Source organism: Choloepus didactylus, chromosome 9 (assembly GCF_015220235.1).
Source record: "Choloepus didactylus isolate mChoDid1 chromosome 9, mChoDid1.pri, whole genome shotgun sequence".
In the NCBI taxonomy this organism is placed as follows: Eukaryota; Metazoa; Chordata; class Mammalia; order Pilosa; family Megalonychidae; genus Choloepus; species Choloepus didactylus.
The window spans coordinates 54,974,482-54,994,397 of NC_051315.1; the positions used below are offsets into that span (position 1 = coordinate 54,974,482).

Genomic DNA, 19,916 nt, shown 5'->3' on the forward strand with positions numbered 1-19,916 from the left:
TTGAGGTATTTTAAGGTCCATGTCCAACTGAAAAAAATTAATTTGTGCCCTACCTTTCCACTCAGAGTTCACAAATGTGTTCTGTGTAAAGTGAAAAAGACAATAAAATGCTGCAAATTAACTAAAGTCCTAAATTTAATCTAAAGTCAATACTATAATCATTCTTAATGTTATCTTTTTCTATGATTTTTCTTCTTGGTTTGGTGAAATCATGGTCATAATAATGAAAGGTTGGGTGCTTAATACAAGATATTCATTTCAAGCACTTCAAAAATTGATACAGTAAAATGCATGCATTCAAATATCAATTATGGATTCTTTAAATTACTACATTTTTTGTTCAAATTCTTATCAATATTAATACATGTCTACCAAAAAATGAATAAATTTTCAAATTATGGTTTGCATAGGAATGCGCTTATTCAAGTGAATAAAAGTTTATTCAGGGAAATAATTGATTCATTATTTGTAACATGATATAGAAATTGAAAGCCTTTGTGGCATCAAATTTTGTTCCATGAGAAATTAATACTAACATTTCCTGATGTGTTTATAACGTGTGATGATTTCAGGATTTCCAAGTGTAGAAAGTACATAAAAGTGTATAGTTAATCTAATTCCTGGGGAGAGATTTTCAAATTATTAAATTAGTCACCTACAATTTGTATTTATTTTTAAGGTATCTGTCATGGTGCATTCAGTGCAGTTCCATCACTTATGATACAATCTATTTCTAATGTGTTTGCATAAAATGACATTTGCAAATATGTATCCTTTCTTAAACAGAAGGATACTTAAGACTGTGCTAATTCAGCTTGTGTTGGTGATATAACAGTCCAAAGTATGCAGTAGGCAATTAGCAGCAAAATATGCCTGATAAAAAACACTCACTTTTTTATTGATATAGTACGGGTCCAGGTCCTCCAAGGGCTCTGACACCATTTCTGGAGGAATGTCTCCGTAAATAAATGGAAGGTTCTTTCCAGCTTCCAAGTCACTGTTCGGCTTTGGGCCATTTTCATCATCATCTTTCTTGTCTGGTTTGGGATTCTTAGCCTTTTCTTCTGCAATGCGCCTTTCAATAGCCGCAAGAGATTCTCTGGTGAAGAAGTTGAAGCTGTCAGGTCCTGGTGGTACAAGCACTGTTTGCTCCATCTTGTCATCCTGCACATTTTAATTACCATTTACTCTGCATATGAATGTGCTGAAAGAGGAATAGATATTTTAGGAAAGAATTAGAGAAGACGGATGTTAATATCTATATACTCGTCATGCACTATGACAGGGTTTAAGTTTCTGTTTTCATCTTAAACTGAAATATAATTTCTGAATATAAATGTTTAATGAATGTCTTTTCTATGTCAGGTATTATTAAGTATCTCATGTTTATCAGTTCATGTGATTTATAGGAGGTGTGCCATGAGGTAAGAAAGTGGTTCACCTATAGCCTTAATTAAAGTACATGAAGCTAATTACCACCATGCCACTAAAGCACCGTTCACCCTGTGACTCAAGCAGAAGAGGAGGACTGTAACTCACAGAGGCAGAAGTTAGCTCCGTCAACATGGGTGAAGGGGAGAGGACATAAAACCCAAGCCTTTGGGCCTGACAAATGGCTCCTGGCCCAGTTGGTCAAAGGAGTTTGCTGCAGCCAGCCTCAATAATCAATCAAAGACTCACTGCTCTAGCAATAATGCCTTCATCTATTCCGAGATTTCCGACGACCAGAACTGTGACCTGCTCACTGTATTAGTCATGCTAAGGCCTGCTTACTTGAACACATTAAAAAAGACATGGTCCAAGGTTAGACCAATGCCATTTATGTGACTAGGTTGGAAAGAAATAGATAGATGGGGGTGGGGAAGTGGGCAGAGAAAGCTGTAGATGCAGGAGACAGAAAGATTCTCCTGTTTCAATAAAAATTATCAAAAGAAAATAGGGTGCCATAAGCCCAATAGGAGCTTACTAAAGAAGCAATGATATTCTTGCTTATTCCATAGTCCTATAATACTAAACATATTATGAGGAACTGGGGCAAAAATCTCAACTCCATGTAGCAGTCAGACCTGATCTGATTCCAGAGGCCAAATCCCTAATGTATTGTTTTAAGGCATATTTAATATGATCTCAAATTTCACAGATATTACTGTGCCAAAAATTTCCCAGAGCCTAAACTACCTCTTGGCCATGAGTTTTATTTAGACATTGCATTAACTCATTAAGGTCAGCAAGCCATGATACAGTTAATTACAGCCTCAGTGCACATGAACTACAATAATAAAATTGCAAGCTTAAGTACTTTGTGAGGAATCCTGTAGGGACCTCAGATTTCACTGAGGGAAATTCCCATTGCTTGGGGTTGATGACCATATTTTTCAAAGTGGGCAACCAGAAACAGGGGGAGGATTGAATGCACCCTCAGTGTATTAAGTGAACTAATGAGCTTTTCAGAGTTTCCAACAATCTACCAGCAATTGGCTTAGGACTTGAAAGAATAGGCTGCCTGTAAAGCAATGAAAAAGGCAAAAATTCTAATTCTAAATTCCCCCATAGGGCATCAGGGAAAAACTGGGCATTTACTCACTTGGGAATAAAGTTCTAGGGTAACAAATATGGTGTATTCTCTTATAAAGGAAATATTCTGACTTAGATACATGCATGGTTTTTCATTTTAACTAGTTTTTTTGATGGAAAATATAAATAAATAATATAAATTTTAAAAATTTAAAAGAAAATACACTGTGAATTCTACTCTTCTGCCTTGTTCCACAGCACCCAAGTCTCCCTCCTAGCAGCAACCACTGTTACCTGTCTCCATGTATTTTTCCAGGGATGTTATAGGTATATACTGACATATGCATGTATTTGCACATATTCTATTTTAAAGCACTTACACAAACAGTATATTACTATAGAAATTGTTCTGCACCCTCCTTTTTTCACTTAAAATATATATTGGCATTCATTTCATATTAGTTTATATAGATTTGACTCATTCTTTTTTAACAATTACCTGATTTTTCGTTTTTTTGTATGTACCATAATTTATCAAACCAATTCCCCAGTCAAGAGTAAGTTGAATCTTTAATTTTGAAAGATATAGCAAAATTATCTTCTGTGGAGGCTATACCAATTTATTCTTCTGACAGCAATGTACAACAGTGCCTGTTGATCTATATCCTCTCCAACATAATGTGTTACCTTATTTTCAACCTTTCCAATCTAATAGGGAAGAAATGATATCATGTTATCATCTCAATTTGCATTCAACATGAGAAAAATGGAACATTTTTTCCATATATTTAAAAGCTATATTTTATTTCTTTTTCTGTAACCGCTCATTTAAAGAACTATCCATATTTTTGTTTTCTTTTTATTTATAATTTTCACAACTTTTTATGTATGATATTAACTATATGATTCTGTTATATGTTGCTTCTTTTTTTCAATTTATCATGTTTTTTCACACTATGGTGTTTTGTGTTTTTTTCTTTTTTTGCTGCAGTTTTTTTATTTTAAAATTTTTTATGAGATTATTTCACTCTTCTTTGGCTTCTGGATTTTGCCATATTTAGGAAAGTGCCCATGCCTGCAAGAGGAGGGGGGTTGATACATTTCTCCCATCTCTCACATTTTCTTCTAGCATTTTAATCATTTTTATGGCTTAATTTTATACATTTTAAGCTTTAATATACTTAGAATTTGTTCTATTAAGGAGAGAGATGAAGAGCCAGCTTTTTTTCTTTTTTTTATGGCTACTCAGTTGTTTCAACACTACTTACTTTTTCCCATCAATATACAATGCTACCTTTGTAATATATTAAAAGCATGAATACACATATAAATTCATACAGACCCCAAAGTTGCCAACATATTTAATAAATTAATCCTAGATATATTTTCATTAAAGTAGAAAAAAATCAACACTATTATTTGACAATTTTGTGGAAGTACAAACCAATCTACTTTGATATGAGAATTAATTATGTCCTATAAGAAGAAGAATGAAGCAAAATTAAACTTATTTGCATATTATGTAATTATATGCCTAGAAAACTCAACAGAAACATTCATAAAATTCCTAGAATAATAGGAGAATTAAAGTACCCATGTTCAATATTAACACAAAAAAATCGATAGATTTCCTTTATATGAACAATAACCAGTCGAAAAATATAATGGAAGAGAGTTTCCTAAAAACAAAGTAAAAATGAAAGAAAGCTTTGAATAAACTAAAAAGAAATATAAATGGATGAAAAGCATATCCCATTCTTTGATAGGAACACAATATCATAAGGATATCAAACCTTACTAAATTAATTAATACACTAAATGCAGCCCCCAGAAAAAATGAGACATTTTTAGAAGTAGACAAACTGATTTGAAATTTCTTTTGAAAAAATAAGCAAACAAAAATGCCCAGAAAATCCTTAAAATAATTTTAGTTTCAAATTCCTCTTTGATGAAAGAGATTTTTAAGAGAAAGTATTCACAGTTTCTAAATGATAGATTTTCCTAATTTAGATATTTATGTTTACTTTCTATTGCATTATGATCCAATAATGTAGTTTGTACTAGATTTTCCTAATTTAGATATTTATGTTTACTTTCTATTGCATTATGATCCAATAATGTAGTTTGTACCATTTCTGTTTTTATGGAATTTATTGAAATTTCCTTTTTGTCATTAAATAACTTCCCCAAGAACACTAAAAAGAACCTTATTGTTTGTTTTAAACTATAGAGTGCAACATATCTCAATTAGATTTACCTTATTTCTTATCTTATTGAGGCCTTCTGTATCTGTACATAATTTTGTTCTACTTGATCTGTAGAAAGTTGAGAGAAGTGAATTATTTTATATTATTAATATGTTTCTATTTATTCCTGTGGTTCCTGTATTCTTTGTTCAATTAATTCTAATGCTAATTATGTGGGGTGTAGATATTGCTTATTACCAGATCTTTGGAGGTAATTAAACCCTTTACTATCTTAAATAGACCTTCTTTATCTTACTTTAATTTCTTATCCTTTGATGACAACTCTGATATCATGTAATGACCCCTATTTTCTTCTTGTTTACATTTATCTGGTGTCTTTATCCATCCATTGGTTTCTTTTCATTTCACTGTTTCAGTACTTTCTTTAATTTGTATAAATTTTATTTAGATTTTGTATACAGTTATATTTAAAATACATATGACTGTTGTGGCTAATCACTGACTTCCAAAGAGCATGCTATATTGGGGTTCATTACCCATGAAGTTGTGTAGGTGGAGCAGAAACAGATGCTAAAAGACATCCTATTGTCTCAGAAATATTCCACTTGAGAAAACAACCAGAATGACAGAAGACAAGCATTTTATACTGACAAATATGATCACTTCCAATGTATTATACGTAATTATAAACTGGTTCACATTACATTTATATATGAGCAATACAATCCATATCATAATAATATCACATTGAGGTTATGGAGAGTGCTTCTTAATCTCTTAGTATACCTTATATTTAAATACCACCTAAAATTCTTATATTACATTAATTATAAGAATAAAAATTATATTAATTATAATTTATCCTATAAGAATACTTATGAATAAGAAAATAACATTCAGACAAAGAGGGAGAAAACCAGAGAAGCAAGAAGCTGGAAACAAGGAAACCCAAAGGAGAAGGGAGAGATGAGCAGGTACTGCCATGTGCCTGGCCATATGACAGGGGAGTCCAGGATCACTGGCAGCTGATCTTCAGGAAGAAGGTATAATCTTGATGATGCCTTGATTTGGACGTTACCGTGACCTCAGAACTGTAAACTTGTAAGCTAATAAATTCCCATGGCTGAAAGCCAAATCATTTTATGGTGTCTGCTTTGAGTTGCTTAGCAATCTAGAACACCATGGTAAACCTCAAAGAAAATATTTGAAAAATATGAGAAGGTTCACTATAAAAGATCAATTAAAAACAAAAGTAGGAAGTCATAGAGAATTGATGAACAAAAAAGGTATGATTTAAAAAAAAATAAAGACAAATAGGAAAATGACAGGTAACCCCTGCCATATATCAAGTAGTTACTTTAAATTTAAATGGGTTGAGAACCTAAGATGGCGCCTAGGTGAGACAGGGCAAAAATACACCTCCATGAAAAATACTAGATAAAAACCAGAAAGCGACCCAGAACACCACTTCCAGCGATGCAGCAGCTAGACAAGTTCTGCTAAATCCACAGGGAACATGCATTTGGTGAAACCAGGAGCCTGCATTCTGAAACGAGTGAGTGAGTTGGCTGAAAGTCCTGCAGCCATGCTGCAGTGTGGGGAAACGGTGGGCTGGCATTTGGAGATGGACTAGTTTTTTTTAAAAAAAAAGCCCAGGAGTGGCTGCAGATACTACGGGGAGAGCCACGCAGTGAAGCACAGCAGGAGTGGGCTGGGCTAACGCCTTGGTGTCTGGCGTGGAGGATACCCCTTCCCACCCCCGCTGCTGATTGTCTCAAGACCAGAGGAGCAGAGGGGAGCCAAAAGGAGAAAAAAAAACCCACATTCCTTGCAGCCATCTCCCCAGCGGGTGAGGGACGCTCCTGCCCGGGGCCTGACCCACAGCCCAGAGCCGCTCCAAGAAACCCAGTGTGACAGGGAATCTTTCCCGCAGCACTACACACAAGCCACAATATCGGCTGTGTACAGTGGCCTTTAATACACCTATGGCTGATTGTCCTGGAGCTGGGAGGGCAGAGCTGTGCAAAAAAGGGGAAGTTAACGCATCCCATTCAACCATCTTTGAAGCGGCCTGGGGGCGCCCCTGCACGGCCCAGCGACCCAGGGCTTCTCTGGTGGGCCGGCATGCACTTGTGACATGGCATGGCCCTCCCTCGGCAGAGGTCCTGGAAGAGCACAGCTGGGAAGGGGGAACCGCTCAGAAATCCCAGGGACCCTACGCAAATACCAAGGACTTGTGGGTCAGTGGCAGAGACAATTGGTGTAAAGACTGAAATGAAGGCTTAGGCTCCTGCAACAGCCCTAAATCTCCTGGAACACCTGGGAGGTTTGATTATTAAAGCTGCCCTGACTCCCTAACCACCCAGACACACGCCCCACATTCAGGGCAGACAGCACCAGCAACACATCCAAACTTGGTGCACCAGTTGGACCCCACAAGAATCAGACCCCCACACACCACAAAGACAAAGTGGGGGAGAACTGACTTGAGGGGAATAGGTGACTCGCAGATGCCATCTGCTGGTTAATTAGAGAAAGTGTACGCCACCAAGCTGCAGTTCTGTCAAATTAGGGATCAAGTAAAGCAAATGCCAAGAGGCCAAAAACAACAGAAAATCTTAAAAGCATATGATAAAACCAGACGATATGGAGAACCCAAGCCAAAACACCCAAATCAAAAGATCAGAAGACACACAGTACTTGGCACAATTAATCAAAGAATTACAGGCAACAAGAGCATGGCACAGGATATAAAGGACATAAAGAGGACCCTAGAAGAGCATAAAGAAGAAATTGCAAGAGTAAATTAAAAAAATAGAAGATCTTATGGAAATAAAAGAAACTGCTGGCCAAACTAAAAAGACTCTGGATACTCATAATACAAGATTAGAGGAAGCTGAACAACAACTCAGCCTCCTCAAGGACCACAGAACAGAAAATGAAAGAACAAAAGAAAGAATGGGGAAAAAAATAAAAAAAAATCAAACTGGATCTCAGGGATACGATAGATAAAAGAAAACGTCCAAATTTAATACTCATTGGTGTCCCAGAAGGGGAAGAGAAGGGTAAAGGTCTAGAAAGAGTATTCAAAGAAATTGTTGGGGAAAACTTCGCAAACTTTGTACACAATATAAATACACAAAGCATAAATGCCCAGAGAACTCCAGATAGAATAAATCCAAATATACCCACTCCAAGACATATTCTGATCAGACTGTCAAATACTGAAGAGAAGGAGCAAGTTCTGAAAGCAGCAGGAGAAAAGCAATTCACCACATACAAAGGAAACAACATAAGACTAAGTAGTGACTACTCAGCGGCCACCATGGAGGCGAGAAGGCAGTGGTATGACATATTTAAAACTCTGAGAGAGAAAAATTTCCAACCAAGAATACTTTATCCAGCAAAGCTCTCCTTCAAATTTGAGGGAGAGCTTAAATTTTTCACAAACAAATGCTGAGACATTTTGCTAATAAAAGATCTGCCCTACTTCAGATACTAAAGGGAGCCCTACTGACAGAAGAAAGCTGAGGGACTTCACCACCAGTAGATCAGTCCTATAAGAAATGCTAAAGGGAGTTGAGCAGACTGAAAGGAAGGGACACTAAATTGATTGAAACTACATGAAGAAATAAAGGTTACCACTAAAGATCACATGGTAAATATAAATACCAATACTACTGTATTTTTGATTTGTCACTCCACTATTTACTTCCTATAGGATCTAAAATACATAAACTGTAATGATGGATCAGTGGTTTTGGACTCAATGTAAAATATGTAATTTTTGACAAGAACTACATAAAAGTGGGGGAATGAGGGAGTATAGGAACATAGTTTATGTGTCATATTGAAGTTAAGTTGGTATCAAAGAAAAACAAGATTGTTATAGATTTAAGATGTTAAATTTAAGCCCCACGGTAAAAACAAAGAAAATATCAGAGAATATGACCATAGAGATGAAAAGTAGAGTATGGGTTCTGAGAAGTGGGGGAAGGGGCAATGGGGAGTTAAGAAATGAGTGTAGGGTTTCTGTTTGGGGTGAAGGGAAATTTCTAGTAATGGATGGTGGGAAGGTGATAGCATTGCAACATTCTAAATGTGATTAATCCCACTAATGTAATGCTAGGAAGGGGGTGGAATGAGAAGATTTAGGCTGTATATATGTTTCCACAATTGAAAAAAAGTCTAAATAGATGACAATTAAATGACAAGGATGATCCTGGATGGGATCTGAGGATGGAGGAGAGGAGGCTCAAAGGGACACAGATGGGACATACGAAAAAAAAAAAAAGGAAATATAGAATGTAAGCTTTGTATCAAGGTTGAATTTCTTGAACTTCTTAGCTCCGTTTAATGGGATTGCATAAAAGAATGTTCTTGTTTGTGGGAAATGTATATGTGAATTATATTGTTTTTTCAAGGATGTGTGCAGCTTGCTCTCATATGTTCAGGAGACAGCAATAGATGATGGATGATAGGGAGGGAGAGAGGGAGGAAGGGAGGGAGGGAAAGAAAGAAAGAAATGGTGTGACAGGATGTTAAAGGTGGCAGATCGGGGTTTTGGGGGAGGGGGGTCGGGGTATGCTGGAGTTCTATGTATGGGGTTTGTACTGTTTTTGCAACTGCTCATATAAGTTTGAATTTATCTCAAAATAAAATTTCTCATTAAAAAAGAATACTTATGAAATATCCTTTAAAACTGTCAAATATAATTAAAGATCATAATTTATGGAACTATGCCTTATAAGACATAGAGGGGAGGAATCTTACAGAATCTGTGGTTTTGACTTTTAGCTTTTCTCTTTGCATGAGAGCCAGCATTTGGGTACTCAGCACTTGCTTCTTTCAAAAGAAATAAAACAACATAACACTCCTGATCAGAAAAGACTGAAAAAGACAGAGCTATGTTCTGGATGCATTTGAATACGCTCTTAGACAAAATAAAAAAAGAAAATTAAGTAACAATAGCTAGGAAGAAAAGGTAACAGGGAGTGTATTTTAACACACAGTAAATCTGAAAGAATAAAAAAAAAAGTGTTGGGAATAGACAGTGAAGTAGGCAGTAGAAAAATGGAAGAATGATTCTTTAGGAAACTAGCAAAACAATTAAAAGTAGGAGCCCATTAGTAGGTAAGAAACCTAAAGGGATAAGCAAAAATCCACCCCCCCAAAAAAATGAAATACAAGGGCAAGAGGGTTAAAAATAAAAGGATTATAAGAAAACAAAAGTAAGTGAATCTGTGAGAAAGAAATAATAAACACAACTATATGACCAGTATTAATTAATGACAAAAATAGAATGAGGGGAAAATTAATTAAAAAGTACAAATAATAAATGCAAAGAAATGATACATTCTATTGCAATGGTGATATCCAACTAACAGAAAAAAGGGGAGGAGAATAAATCTGTAGCATTAAAATGATGTTTTAGTAGTACTATACATTCTTGCTACATATTCTTGGAGAGGTTGCTTCATAAGATCAGAAAGTAAATAATGATAATATCTGTATAATTTCTAAGACTTTCCTAATCAATTACTTATTCTAATAAATATTCTACTCCTGGATGAGTTTTTGCTTCTGGACATTTTATATATTCTCTTTCTCATAGATTACATACGTATTACATATTAGATTTGACTGTAAGCATTTATCGCAGCCAAAAGAACTTTGCAGTGGCTAAGGCCAGTAAAATATATGGTTTTGGTTACCTTTGAAGTACAGATAGAGCTTCATTTAAAGTAACTTTAACTCAAATGGTCTCCTAGTTCAGACTTATTTGGGCATGTCACTCATTACGTCCAAAGAGAAATATCTATATGAGCTCAGAATAAATCATTTCATTTTCACTGTAGCATTTCACACAAAAGTCTTAAGCATGAGGGCCATCTTATAGATACTTTGTATTTGAAGAAATTTGGACTTCTATACATTAATCGCAATGCAAATAAAAATATAAATAAGTTGTTATGTTTTACTTCAGAGAATATGACTTTTTTTCCATTAAAGGCCACTGACACAGAAAGTCAATAAAGAATGTAAAAAGAAACTTAATTTAGTTGTTTCAAATGTATGAGAAATAAAAGTATTATCTGTTTTAAAAATGAAGAACAAGGAAAACAAAATTCCCTTCCAATAATATAATATATAATTGGTAAAGGAAAACTATGTTTAGTTCAAAAATTGGGGGAGGGGGGTGTTTCTTCTAAAAACAGTGTTATATGTAGAAAGGTTCTTATATTTAAAGGCCAATTTCTTCATTAGATAAACAAATAAAGAAGCAAAATGAATACCCAACTTGCCCAAAGTTGCAATTGAATTAGTGGCAGAGCTAAGAAATCACAACCATATCACCTGCCTCCAAGTTTACATTCTTGCCACCGTGCTGTGGATGGACAAAGATGCTGTAGGTGGGACAGGCTGAGCAGGGGTGTTGTGGAGAGAGACAGAAAGAGACAACACAAAGCGGCAAACGACCACACAGAGAATGAGAATCTGGTCAGACAGACTGAAGTGCATGAAATAGACTTTTTCAAAATACTACCTCCTTCCCTTGTTCTTCTAAATCAAGTTAGTGTTGTTAAAGTCCTTAAAGTTTTGACGTGCATTTTACAACTTTAGTTACAACATGGAAAATACCTTAATGTAACAGTGCATTGATGTGGATATGAAACAGGTCAGTATATTCTGTAAGACAGGCTTTTAGATAGAAAACCCTCATTTTGCCTCAACCTCTAAATGTCAATTTCTGAAAGGTTAACTAAGTTATTTTAAGAAAATCAGATCAAGATAAGATAAGCAAAAAATCATAAAATCAAGTGTGATGGTTAGGTTCGTGTCAACTTGGCCAGGTGATAGTACCCAGCTGTCTGGTCAAGCAAACACCGGCCTAACAATTGCTGTGAGGACATTTGAGGCTGGTTGATAAACCAACAGGCTGGTTTATTAAATCATCAGTCAATTGACTGCAGCTGTGACTGATGACTCACCAAAGGGCGGTCTTCCACAATGAGAGAATGCATTTGGCTGGATTTAATCCAATTAATCAGTTGAAAACTTATAAGCCAGACAGATAGAGGACCTTCACTTCTTCTTCGGCTGCCCAGTGAAGCGTTTCCTGAGGAGTTTGTCAAAGTTGCCGGTTCATTTCCTGAGGAGTTCATCGGACACCTTCCTTGGAGTTGACAGTTTGCTGACTGCTCTACAGAATTTGGACTCGTGCATACCCACAGTTGCGTGAGTCACTTGTACAAATTTGATAGTCAGAGACACCTCTCATTGATTCTGTTTCCCTAGAGAACCCTAACTAATACATTAAGAAATGGGAAAACTTGAAAGGAAGGCTAAAGATCATTTAAGAAATCCCTCTCATTTAATGGAAAAGCAAGCTGAATTAAAGAACAGTTGACATTTTTTTGTTTAGAATTTATGTACTTCCTACTTCCAAAATAAACATGCAATTCATTCAGGGTTACACAGCTTGTTAATGGTAGAACTGGAATCAAAACTTATATATACATCCTAACTCCCAAATGAGTGCATGCCAGTTTTAATAGTTATGAAATAGTCTTAAAATACAGATACGATTTTAAAACTTAAATATATACATATTATATACATTATATGCATAATACAAGTAGTGTTAAACTATTATCCACTCAGTGAAATGATACAGTATTTAAGTACCTTGGCCATCTTCTACTATGTGATTTGAGGTAGGAACAAATAGTGTATCAGCAATTTCTGTCCCTGAACTAGTTTGATGTTCATGTCAAGAAGAAACCAAACAGATTACTGCCAAGATGATTGCCAACTCTTTGTAGAGTACCATTACTATCCTGGGGATACATACCATCTGGGCATGGCAATTAGTGAGGAAGTGTTTCAGTCTGTTGTGTGGTATTCCTGCCAACCATTTTACAAATGAATGCTACTGCCAATAATAATAAAAATAACTAAGTAAAATGTTATTCTTACAGTTGTGATCTCACATAACTCTTTTTTTAACACTCACAAAAGAAATTGCCTTTTACATAAAATTTCCCAAGCCTAAGAATTACTGTTTTGTACATTACTTTTCTAGAATTTTCCTACTCAAACATAGCTCTAGTAGATATTAGTCCATCTTTGTTCCTATTTTTCTTTGCCTTATGGTAAATTTTATTTGACAGTTAGTTCATTGGGTCCAATCTTATGGACAATTGCTATTTCCAGACTATGTCTTTGACTACGCCATCAATTCTTCCCTTGAACTCCAGAAAGCACTCAACCACTAGCCAGTAAAAGGAGCGTCTTGTACTTAATGCATCCCTAAAAAGAAAGATGCTTTGACAATAGAAAAGTGCTAAAATGTATATGCCTTGGACTTGGATGGATAGCCTTAACCATTAGAAAATTCCTTATACAGTGAGATAGTTTATTGAGATAGAAATTTGCATATATTCTGCTTATATTTTTAATTTTCTTTATCACTTAAAGCAATCTATGAGATCTTTATTACCTTAGAAATTTTAGTAAAGCCGTAAACTACTACTTGAAATCAATGCTTTTTTTTTCTCTATGTAGAATCTCAAATGCATTACAGATATGATGTTAGAAGTCCTAGAACAGGGGACAGAAGGGAGAGAGTTGTACAAGTGAACAGGAAGAGTCTCTGGATGAGGAAGGGGATGCTAGCGTCCCAGCCAGGTGACAAAATCTCAGAGGGGACAGGTGGGAGGTCAGATACTAGGCTTGGAGGATCCCAATCTTGCCAATGATTCCTGTACACTAAACCTGACACAGAAGCAGCAGATCTTATGGCCTCAAGGGGATGAGATGGGCACCTCAGGGGTATTCGGTTATGGTAGGTTCCCAACTATACATCTCTACCAATTACCATGTGACTTGCAGGGCCTCCAAGAAGGAGGTACTCTGAAATGTACTTCCTTGTCTATTGTCAGTTTGACCATCTGACTTGCTTTTTTTGTCAATGGAATGTGAGACAACAGTCTTCAATCAAACAGAAGATTAAAAGCAGTATTTTGGTTCCACTGAATCTCTTGTTCTTTTTCCTCTGCCCTGAGAATGGCATATCTCAAATGGGGGCTGGTTTTTCACCCTGGGTCCTGGAGTAAAATGATACATGGACAGAGCAACCAGCAGTCAGTCACTAAAAAGTTTATAGATTACTGAGATTTTTTTTTTGTTGCTGTTTTTAACACAGCAGAGCCAACTAATATGCCAGTATAATACAATAATCAGTGGCCAAGATACTACTAAGTTGATCAAACAAAATATAAAGGAGCGTAATATTCTTACACACAATTTTTGGACTGAGATCCATACCTATTATAGTTTGTTAGGCTTTGCCTATAGTTCTATCATGAAGCATCATAATTGTCACTGGGTGGCCTTTTCCTTATAGAGAAGACAGTTAAAAAAGTAGGGCTGTGGCTAGTTCATGATGTAAAACTTGTGAAATTCAGGATCTCTTCTTGACAACCATATTCATAATAACTTAAGGGATTCCTTTGAACAGCTGTGATTAGTTTGCATCAAGAACAAAGAGCCTAATTATAAACAAATTATTTAAATTAATAAACAATTAATATTTCAGTAAAGAAGTCTTCCATGCTAAAAAGTAAATAACCTTATTTTGGTGGTGAGTGGTCTGGCCACAGAAATTTGGGAGGATATGGAAAAGTAGAAGTCTAATTGCTCATGGCTAGGTGTGTGGTTGCAGATTTTGGGATACCAAATGTGAGGTGATAGTCACTAAAAGCCTAAAGGAGGCCTAAAAGCCTGGGGTGTCCCAGGGCCTGTTTAGCTGGAAATGAAGGAGGCACCGCCTAAATCCAGGTTGTGTGTAGCAGGTTTTGAGCAAGGTGGAAGCCACAGCAGCCTTATGAGGAGAGGTGAAAGAGTGGCCAGCCCTGCTCATTCACTCATTTGTCCCTCTCTCATTGCCTTTTCTCTCCAAACTCGCCCTCGTTCTCAGTTTTCCTCCTTTTCCTCAGCCCCATCTCGTTCCTTCTTCTCATCTCTCCCCCATTCTCCCTCTCCTCTGTGGAAATGTCAGGAGTCCCTTCAATTTTATTTGAAAACCACTGTCTTAAAGTAATTTAATTTAAACCCCACAAAGATAAAGACAGAATGAATACCATTATTCTTGCTGTTCTCTCTCGGGCAATGCAGGTCATTTTCGCCAATGGTGCCGGGCAAGGGGGAAGTTCTGTGGCTGTAAGTAGCAGCCGGGAGAAATAGTGCCAAGGTCAGCATTTGTCCTGTGGGACAACAACGAGAGAGAAAAAACATCAGGCTTCCGTGGTACAATTCCCTTTCAAGGATTAAGAAGCCAGCTCTAACATTTTAATAGAAAATGCTGGAGGGAAAAAAAAATAGTTACACCCTCTCTTTACAGATCTCTACCTTGATAACAGTTTCAGTGAAATAATGCAGTATTTCCAATTAGTACACAAATCCTTTCGGGACTCATGGCATGTTCTTGGGAGAAATATAGTACACCCCTTTGGTAGACGTTACTGAATTTCTAGGCATTAGTGTTTTTAAGAACTCGTGGTTGGTTGTTTCCTTTCACCCTTCACTCTTAGGAGTGTTGCTTGAACAAATGAGGATGTGAAATGTTCAAGAGAAGTCCTTGAGCTTCTGTAGCCAGGAGGAGATTTCGATGGTGTTACACAAGAAGTTTTCTGAGTGACATATTCTGCTTAGGGGGCGGGGTTCCTCTTTCGCATAAACACAAGTTGAAATTACTCTTAGGGCTCAAAGGAAAGAGTATGAAACCACCTCCTCACAAAGCAAAGCCACCAACGGCAAAGATGATGTGGCACTGCGAGGCAGTTGGGTAGTCCTTGGCAGGAGAGAACACTAAGGGGAAAGAAAGAGAGGGAGAGAAGGAGGGCGGAGGGAGGAATGTTGCATACAAATTAACTACGCTGGGGAATGAGTATCTGGTGTTCGACACTTTCCCTTGTGAGAATGACCTGAAGACGAAGGGAACCTCCTTAAAGAGTAATGAGAAATTGAGACAAGAGGTATCAGAGCCACAGAAATTCAGTTGATAAAGAGTCTGCATGTATAAAATCTGAATATTCAACAATTATAGGCAAAGAACAATACTACCTACAGTTGTAACTAGGGGCCCTTGTTCAAAAGAGAACCATTTCGTACAGAGTAAACTCAAAGAAGTTACAGAAAATAGGTCTTGAAAGAAGAAAGGCAGAGAATGTCCTGATTCAAAAACTCACTGTATATTAAATTCTTTGTATGTTATTTATCGTTTATGCCGAAAGTGTAATTCATTATACAGAATTATACTTAAGTTGGCTGTTTTATATTTCAGACTACAATGTGAATTCAGTCATTCTAAGTATATACCTTTTGTTGTATAACGGGCTGGGTTAAAGAGACTCCCCCAGATGCTGTTACATTATTATCTAGATCAAGTGCCAGTCAGCTGATGATAGTCACCAGATTTGTGCAGAGTGGACATGACCAGATGTCCAGATGCCTGTCAGAGCAGAGCCTCAGCCAGGTCTATCCCTGCCTGGGTGTTTGACACATGGTGTGCACAATCAAGGTTATTCATTCCTCAAATATATATTGAGTGAATATCATGTCCAAGGCACTGGACAAGGCTGTGAGGAATACAAAGTTGCCAAATGGAAAATAATAACATTGGGTATCCTAAAAATTAAGCAAATTCTTTTTATAAGCTACTTTACAAAATAGACCTTAGGCTTTTGACCATTTTGACCTTGCTTTGGAGATTTAGGTATTTCTGATTTTTAACTGGAGGGAAATGAAGGTAGAACACGAAGCATTGACAATGAAAACTGGACATCTCTCTCAGCTCCACAAGTCAGCATGTGTGTGTGAGAGTGTGTAAAAGCAGTGAGCTGCAGTGCTGCTCTGAACTATTACCAGCAAATCATGCTTTAATAATTGGTTAACCATCGTAGCACCAATATTTACAGTCATCCACAAAATTGTGAAGCCAGAGCAATTCTCTAACCTAGATGCACATTTTAATGCTCATCTAATCTGACAATATTTTTGGTGCATCAGACTGAATGTTTAACAAGCTTGTGAGACAACATAACAAAGATCAGTGCGTGTCCTGCATCCTTTCCACCTGCCGCTTTTTTCAGGTGTCAGTGAAGAAGAACTGGAAAAAGATATAGTTACAACAAAAATTCCATCTCTGCTCTTTTTAAACCCATTTCTGCTCTTCCTTCTCAATGCGTTTTCTAACACTCTTAAGTGCTGAAAAAAATTTCCTTCTTGTTTGCTTCAACTGCAGGTGGCAGCTGAAGTCATTCAATTACAGAATTTGTGAAAACGTTGTATATAATACTATTAGTAGTCAACTGAAGCTTACACTTAAATTATTCTTCTTTCTGCTTAAATTCCCGAATCTGTCCTATCTTCCATTCACCCCATAAGGTCCCAAAGTCCCCTGAGCTAGACAGGGCGTTATTGTTTTAGTTTTTAAAATGTTACAGAGTTGGCCGAGAAGAGCGCTTGGATTTGCTGTGATGACTGCTGTGCCCTCCTGGGTGAGTCTTGGGTGGGGGGTACATAATGGTATCCAAGGGCCAAACCATCAACTGGGACTGGGCTGGCAAATGAGAGGTGGGGAGGGCCAGTGCCATGGAGGATACTAGTAACCCAGGAATCTCAATAGGGTTGCCAGATAAAACATGTAACACCCAGTTAAATTTGAATTTCAGAGAAACAAAAGATACACTCAAAAATTGTTGATTATTTATCTGAAATTCAAACTTAACTGAGAATCTTGTGTTTTAAATTGCTAAATCTGGCAATCTCAAATCTGAAGAGTCTTTGTTGCTAAAAAAATTCTTCTATTCTTCTCTTCACACCACCCAAAATTCAATTAAGTAAAATTTTCAGTCCAGTTAACAAGTATTCCCTTTTAAAAGACGAATATCTTTGGGAACTCTATGAGCGTTTCATACATCAGTGTAAATTAATTTAAGGATACTGCCTGAACTCACTTCTCAGCATCTGGGGCAATCGGTCAGACTGAGGGCATAAGTGTTCTTTTTTTGGTGGGATGAGGTAGAGTGTGGAATTGGGGTGGAAAACCGATAATATCTGTAGACGGATACTTCTGGGTGAAGTACTTTTAATGGGGATTTTCTGATAAAATGATCAAGGCACCAGGGAGAGGCTTTAAAAAAGGTGAAATGAGAGTAGAGGTAAAAGGCCAGAGAAGACTCACTTATCTTAGAATTTTTCTTGAAGACAATGCTTAACTCATGGTGAGCTTTTTTTTTTTCTTTCCAAAAGCAGGTGGTAGTAAATGCTAAAATTAGTGGCAAGCAGTTTCTCACAAATGGTAGAATGATCACAATAACCTAGTGAATGATCTCACTTTTTATTTTAATTCTCAAAGAAAATAATTTTCTTTAGGGGGGTAATGATGGTTACTTGAAGCAATACAAATAATTAAAATAATCTTGCATTTATTATAGAAGAAAAATATCATTCATAAGAGAGGCAAATGTGTGTGAAACATGTGTTTGTGCATCTGTGACTGTATGTCTTTCCAGACAGTGAAGATGACTTTCACTGATACATGCACACATTATCAAGGTGATTGACTGTGGGTATAAACTCAGTCTGATACCACGGAACAAGTGAATCAAATCCTTTGGCAGGTAGCTCTGTGTCTGACAGATGAAGGGAACCATATATGGATATAAAACATTTACTTCATGTAACTACAACCGTGCTTATCATGCTGTTTCCCAGGAGCTTCAATGTATAAAGCAGTTACTCTCAGAAAAAATCTGGAAGTTCTTTTAGCATTTAAATAGGTCTATTTCAAAACAGCACAGTTCTTCACTCAAAAGAAGCAGTAATTGTTTGTTGGATGGATGGATAGATGGCTAGGCAGAGCTATTTAGAGTACTTATTGAGGCTATCTGAATCTTAATCTACTAATTGACCAGTTGCAATACTTTGTTAAAGTCACTAAAGCAGTTATTTTTTAAGGGCATATGTGAGGGAAAGGAAAAATAAAATCACAGGATAAATCAAGTTAACTAATTTCATTATGCCTTCAATAGATGGAAATAACAGTGATTATTTTAGTAACATTATCTTCCATTTTTAACAGAAATTTCGAATAGAATGTTCTGAAAACACAGCTCTTGACACAGATAATATTTGTTTCCTTACATGTTATATAGAAAGGTTTCCTTTATCATTGGTTAGAGTATTGACGTGAGATTATTCTCAAAGTTTTGGGTGCCTCTTCCCACACCAGTCACTCTTCTTTCTTTATTTTATTGTTTTGCTCCTACTTCAGTAGGCCCTACACATGTCAACTCAACAAGGAAATAAAGAGAAGTTGTCAGACCATTAAGGAGGAAATGCTATAACTGAACAGCCATAAAATAAAGAAGAAAGTGCTCTTAAATATTTGTGTGAGTTATAAACCCACAAACTTTTGAGATATGAAGAAATTGTATCTCCCCTTCAATCTTAGAGGTGATACATCTATTCCTAGCAAAAGTAAAAGGATGAATGGGAGCTTCGCAACATTTTGCTTTTATTAAACAGAGTATAGAACAAAAAGCTCTTGCTAGTCTCCACAGTTTATAGCCTATATAGTCTTTAACAGTCATTGGGCATGAGATAGGTATTTTCTTATAAAATGTAACTAACAGCATCTAGCAGAGTGATATGTACTTAATAAGCCCTTGAAATTTTTACCTAATTGAATGAGACAGAAAGAGCCTATTAGTTCTACTATGTAATTTTAAACCTCAAACTCTCACCCCCCTCAAAATACCTAATATTTTAAAACAAAATACCTAAAATATATTCCAAATTCCAAAATCTAATATTTTCATTATCTATTGGTTTATTTATAGTGCTATTTATTCCTGTGAACCAAATAATACCATTTAAATTTTATTTTCCTAAGATTTGTTTCTTAAAATAGCACAATTTATCAAAATTAATTCAAACCACAATTACAGTTTATTTCAATTACTATCATTTTATAGCACCACAATCTACATGAAACAGATGGCAGGATATAATAAAATAACCTGTATTTTTATTTTTTTTTTGCCCCCTCTCTAACAGTGATTCTTTAGGAGAGAGAGCTGAACAGCTGACTGACTGATGGGAAAGTTACACAATGTACAGCTTTGC

The 19,916-nt window shown here is 36.2% G+C and overlaps 1 protein-coding gene across 2 annotated transcripts in view; it reads right to left on the minus strand.

The window, feature by feature from the left end:
* The window catches only part of LOC119544155 (sodium channel protein type 1 subunit alpha), a 108,194-nt gene extending 93,207 nt beyond the window's left edge, over nt 1–14,987 (minus strand). For both annotated transcript variants that reach the window (XM_037849335.1, XM_037849334.1), the window contains exons 1-2: nt 14,867–14,987; nt 892–1,204 (exon numbers count right to left, since the gene is read on the minus strand). In XM_037849335.1, the coding sequence (XP_037705263.1) occupies nt 892–1,155 (264 nt within the window). In that variant the 5' untranslated portion in view covers nt 1,156–1,204; nt 14,867–14,987. The remainder of the gene's footprint in view (nt 1–891; nt 1,205–14,866) is intronic.
* Nucleotides 14,988–19,916: the final 4,929 nt, after the last annotated feature.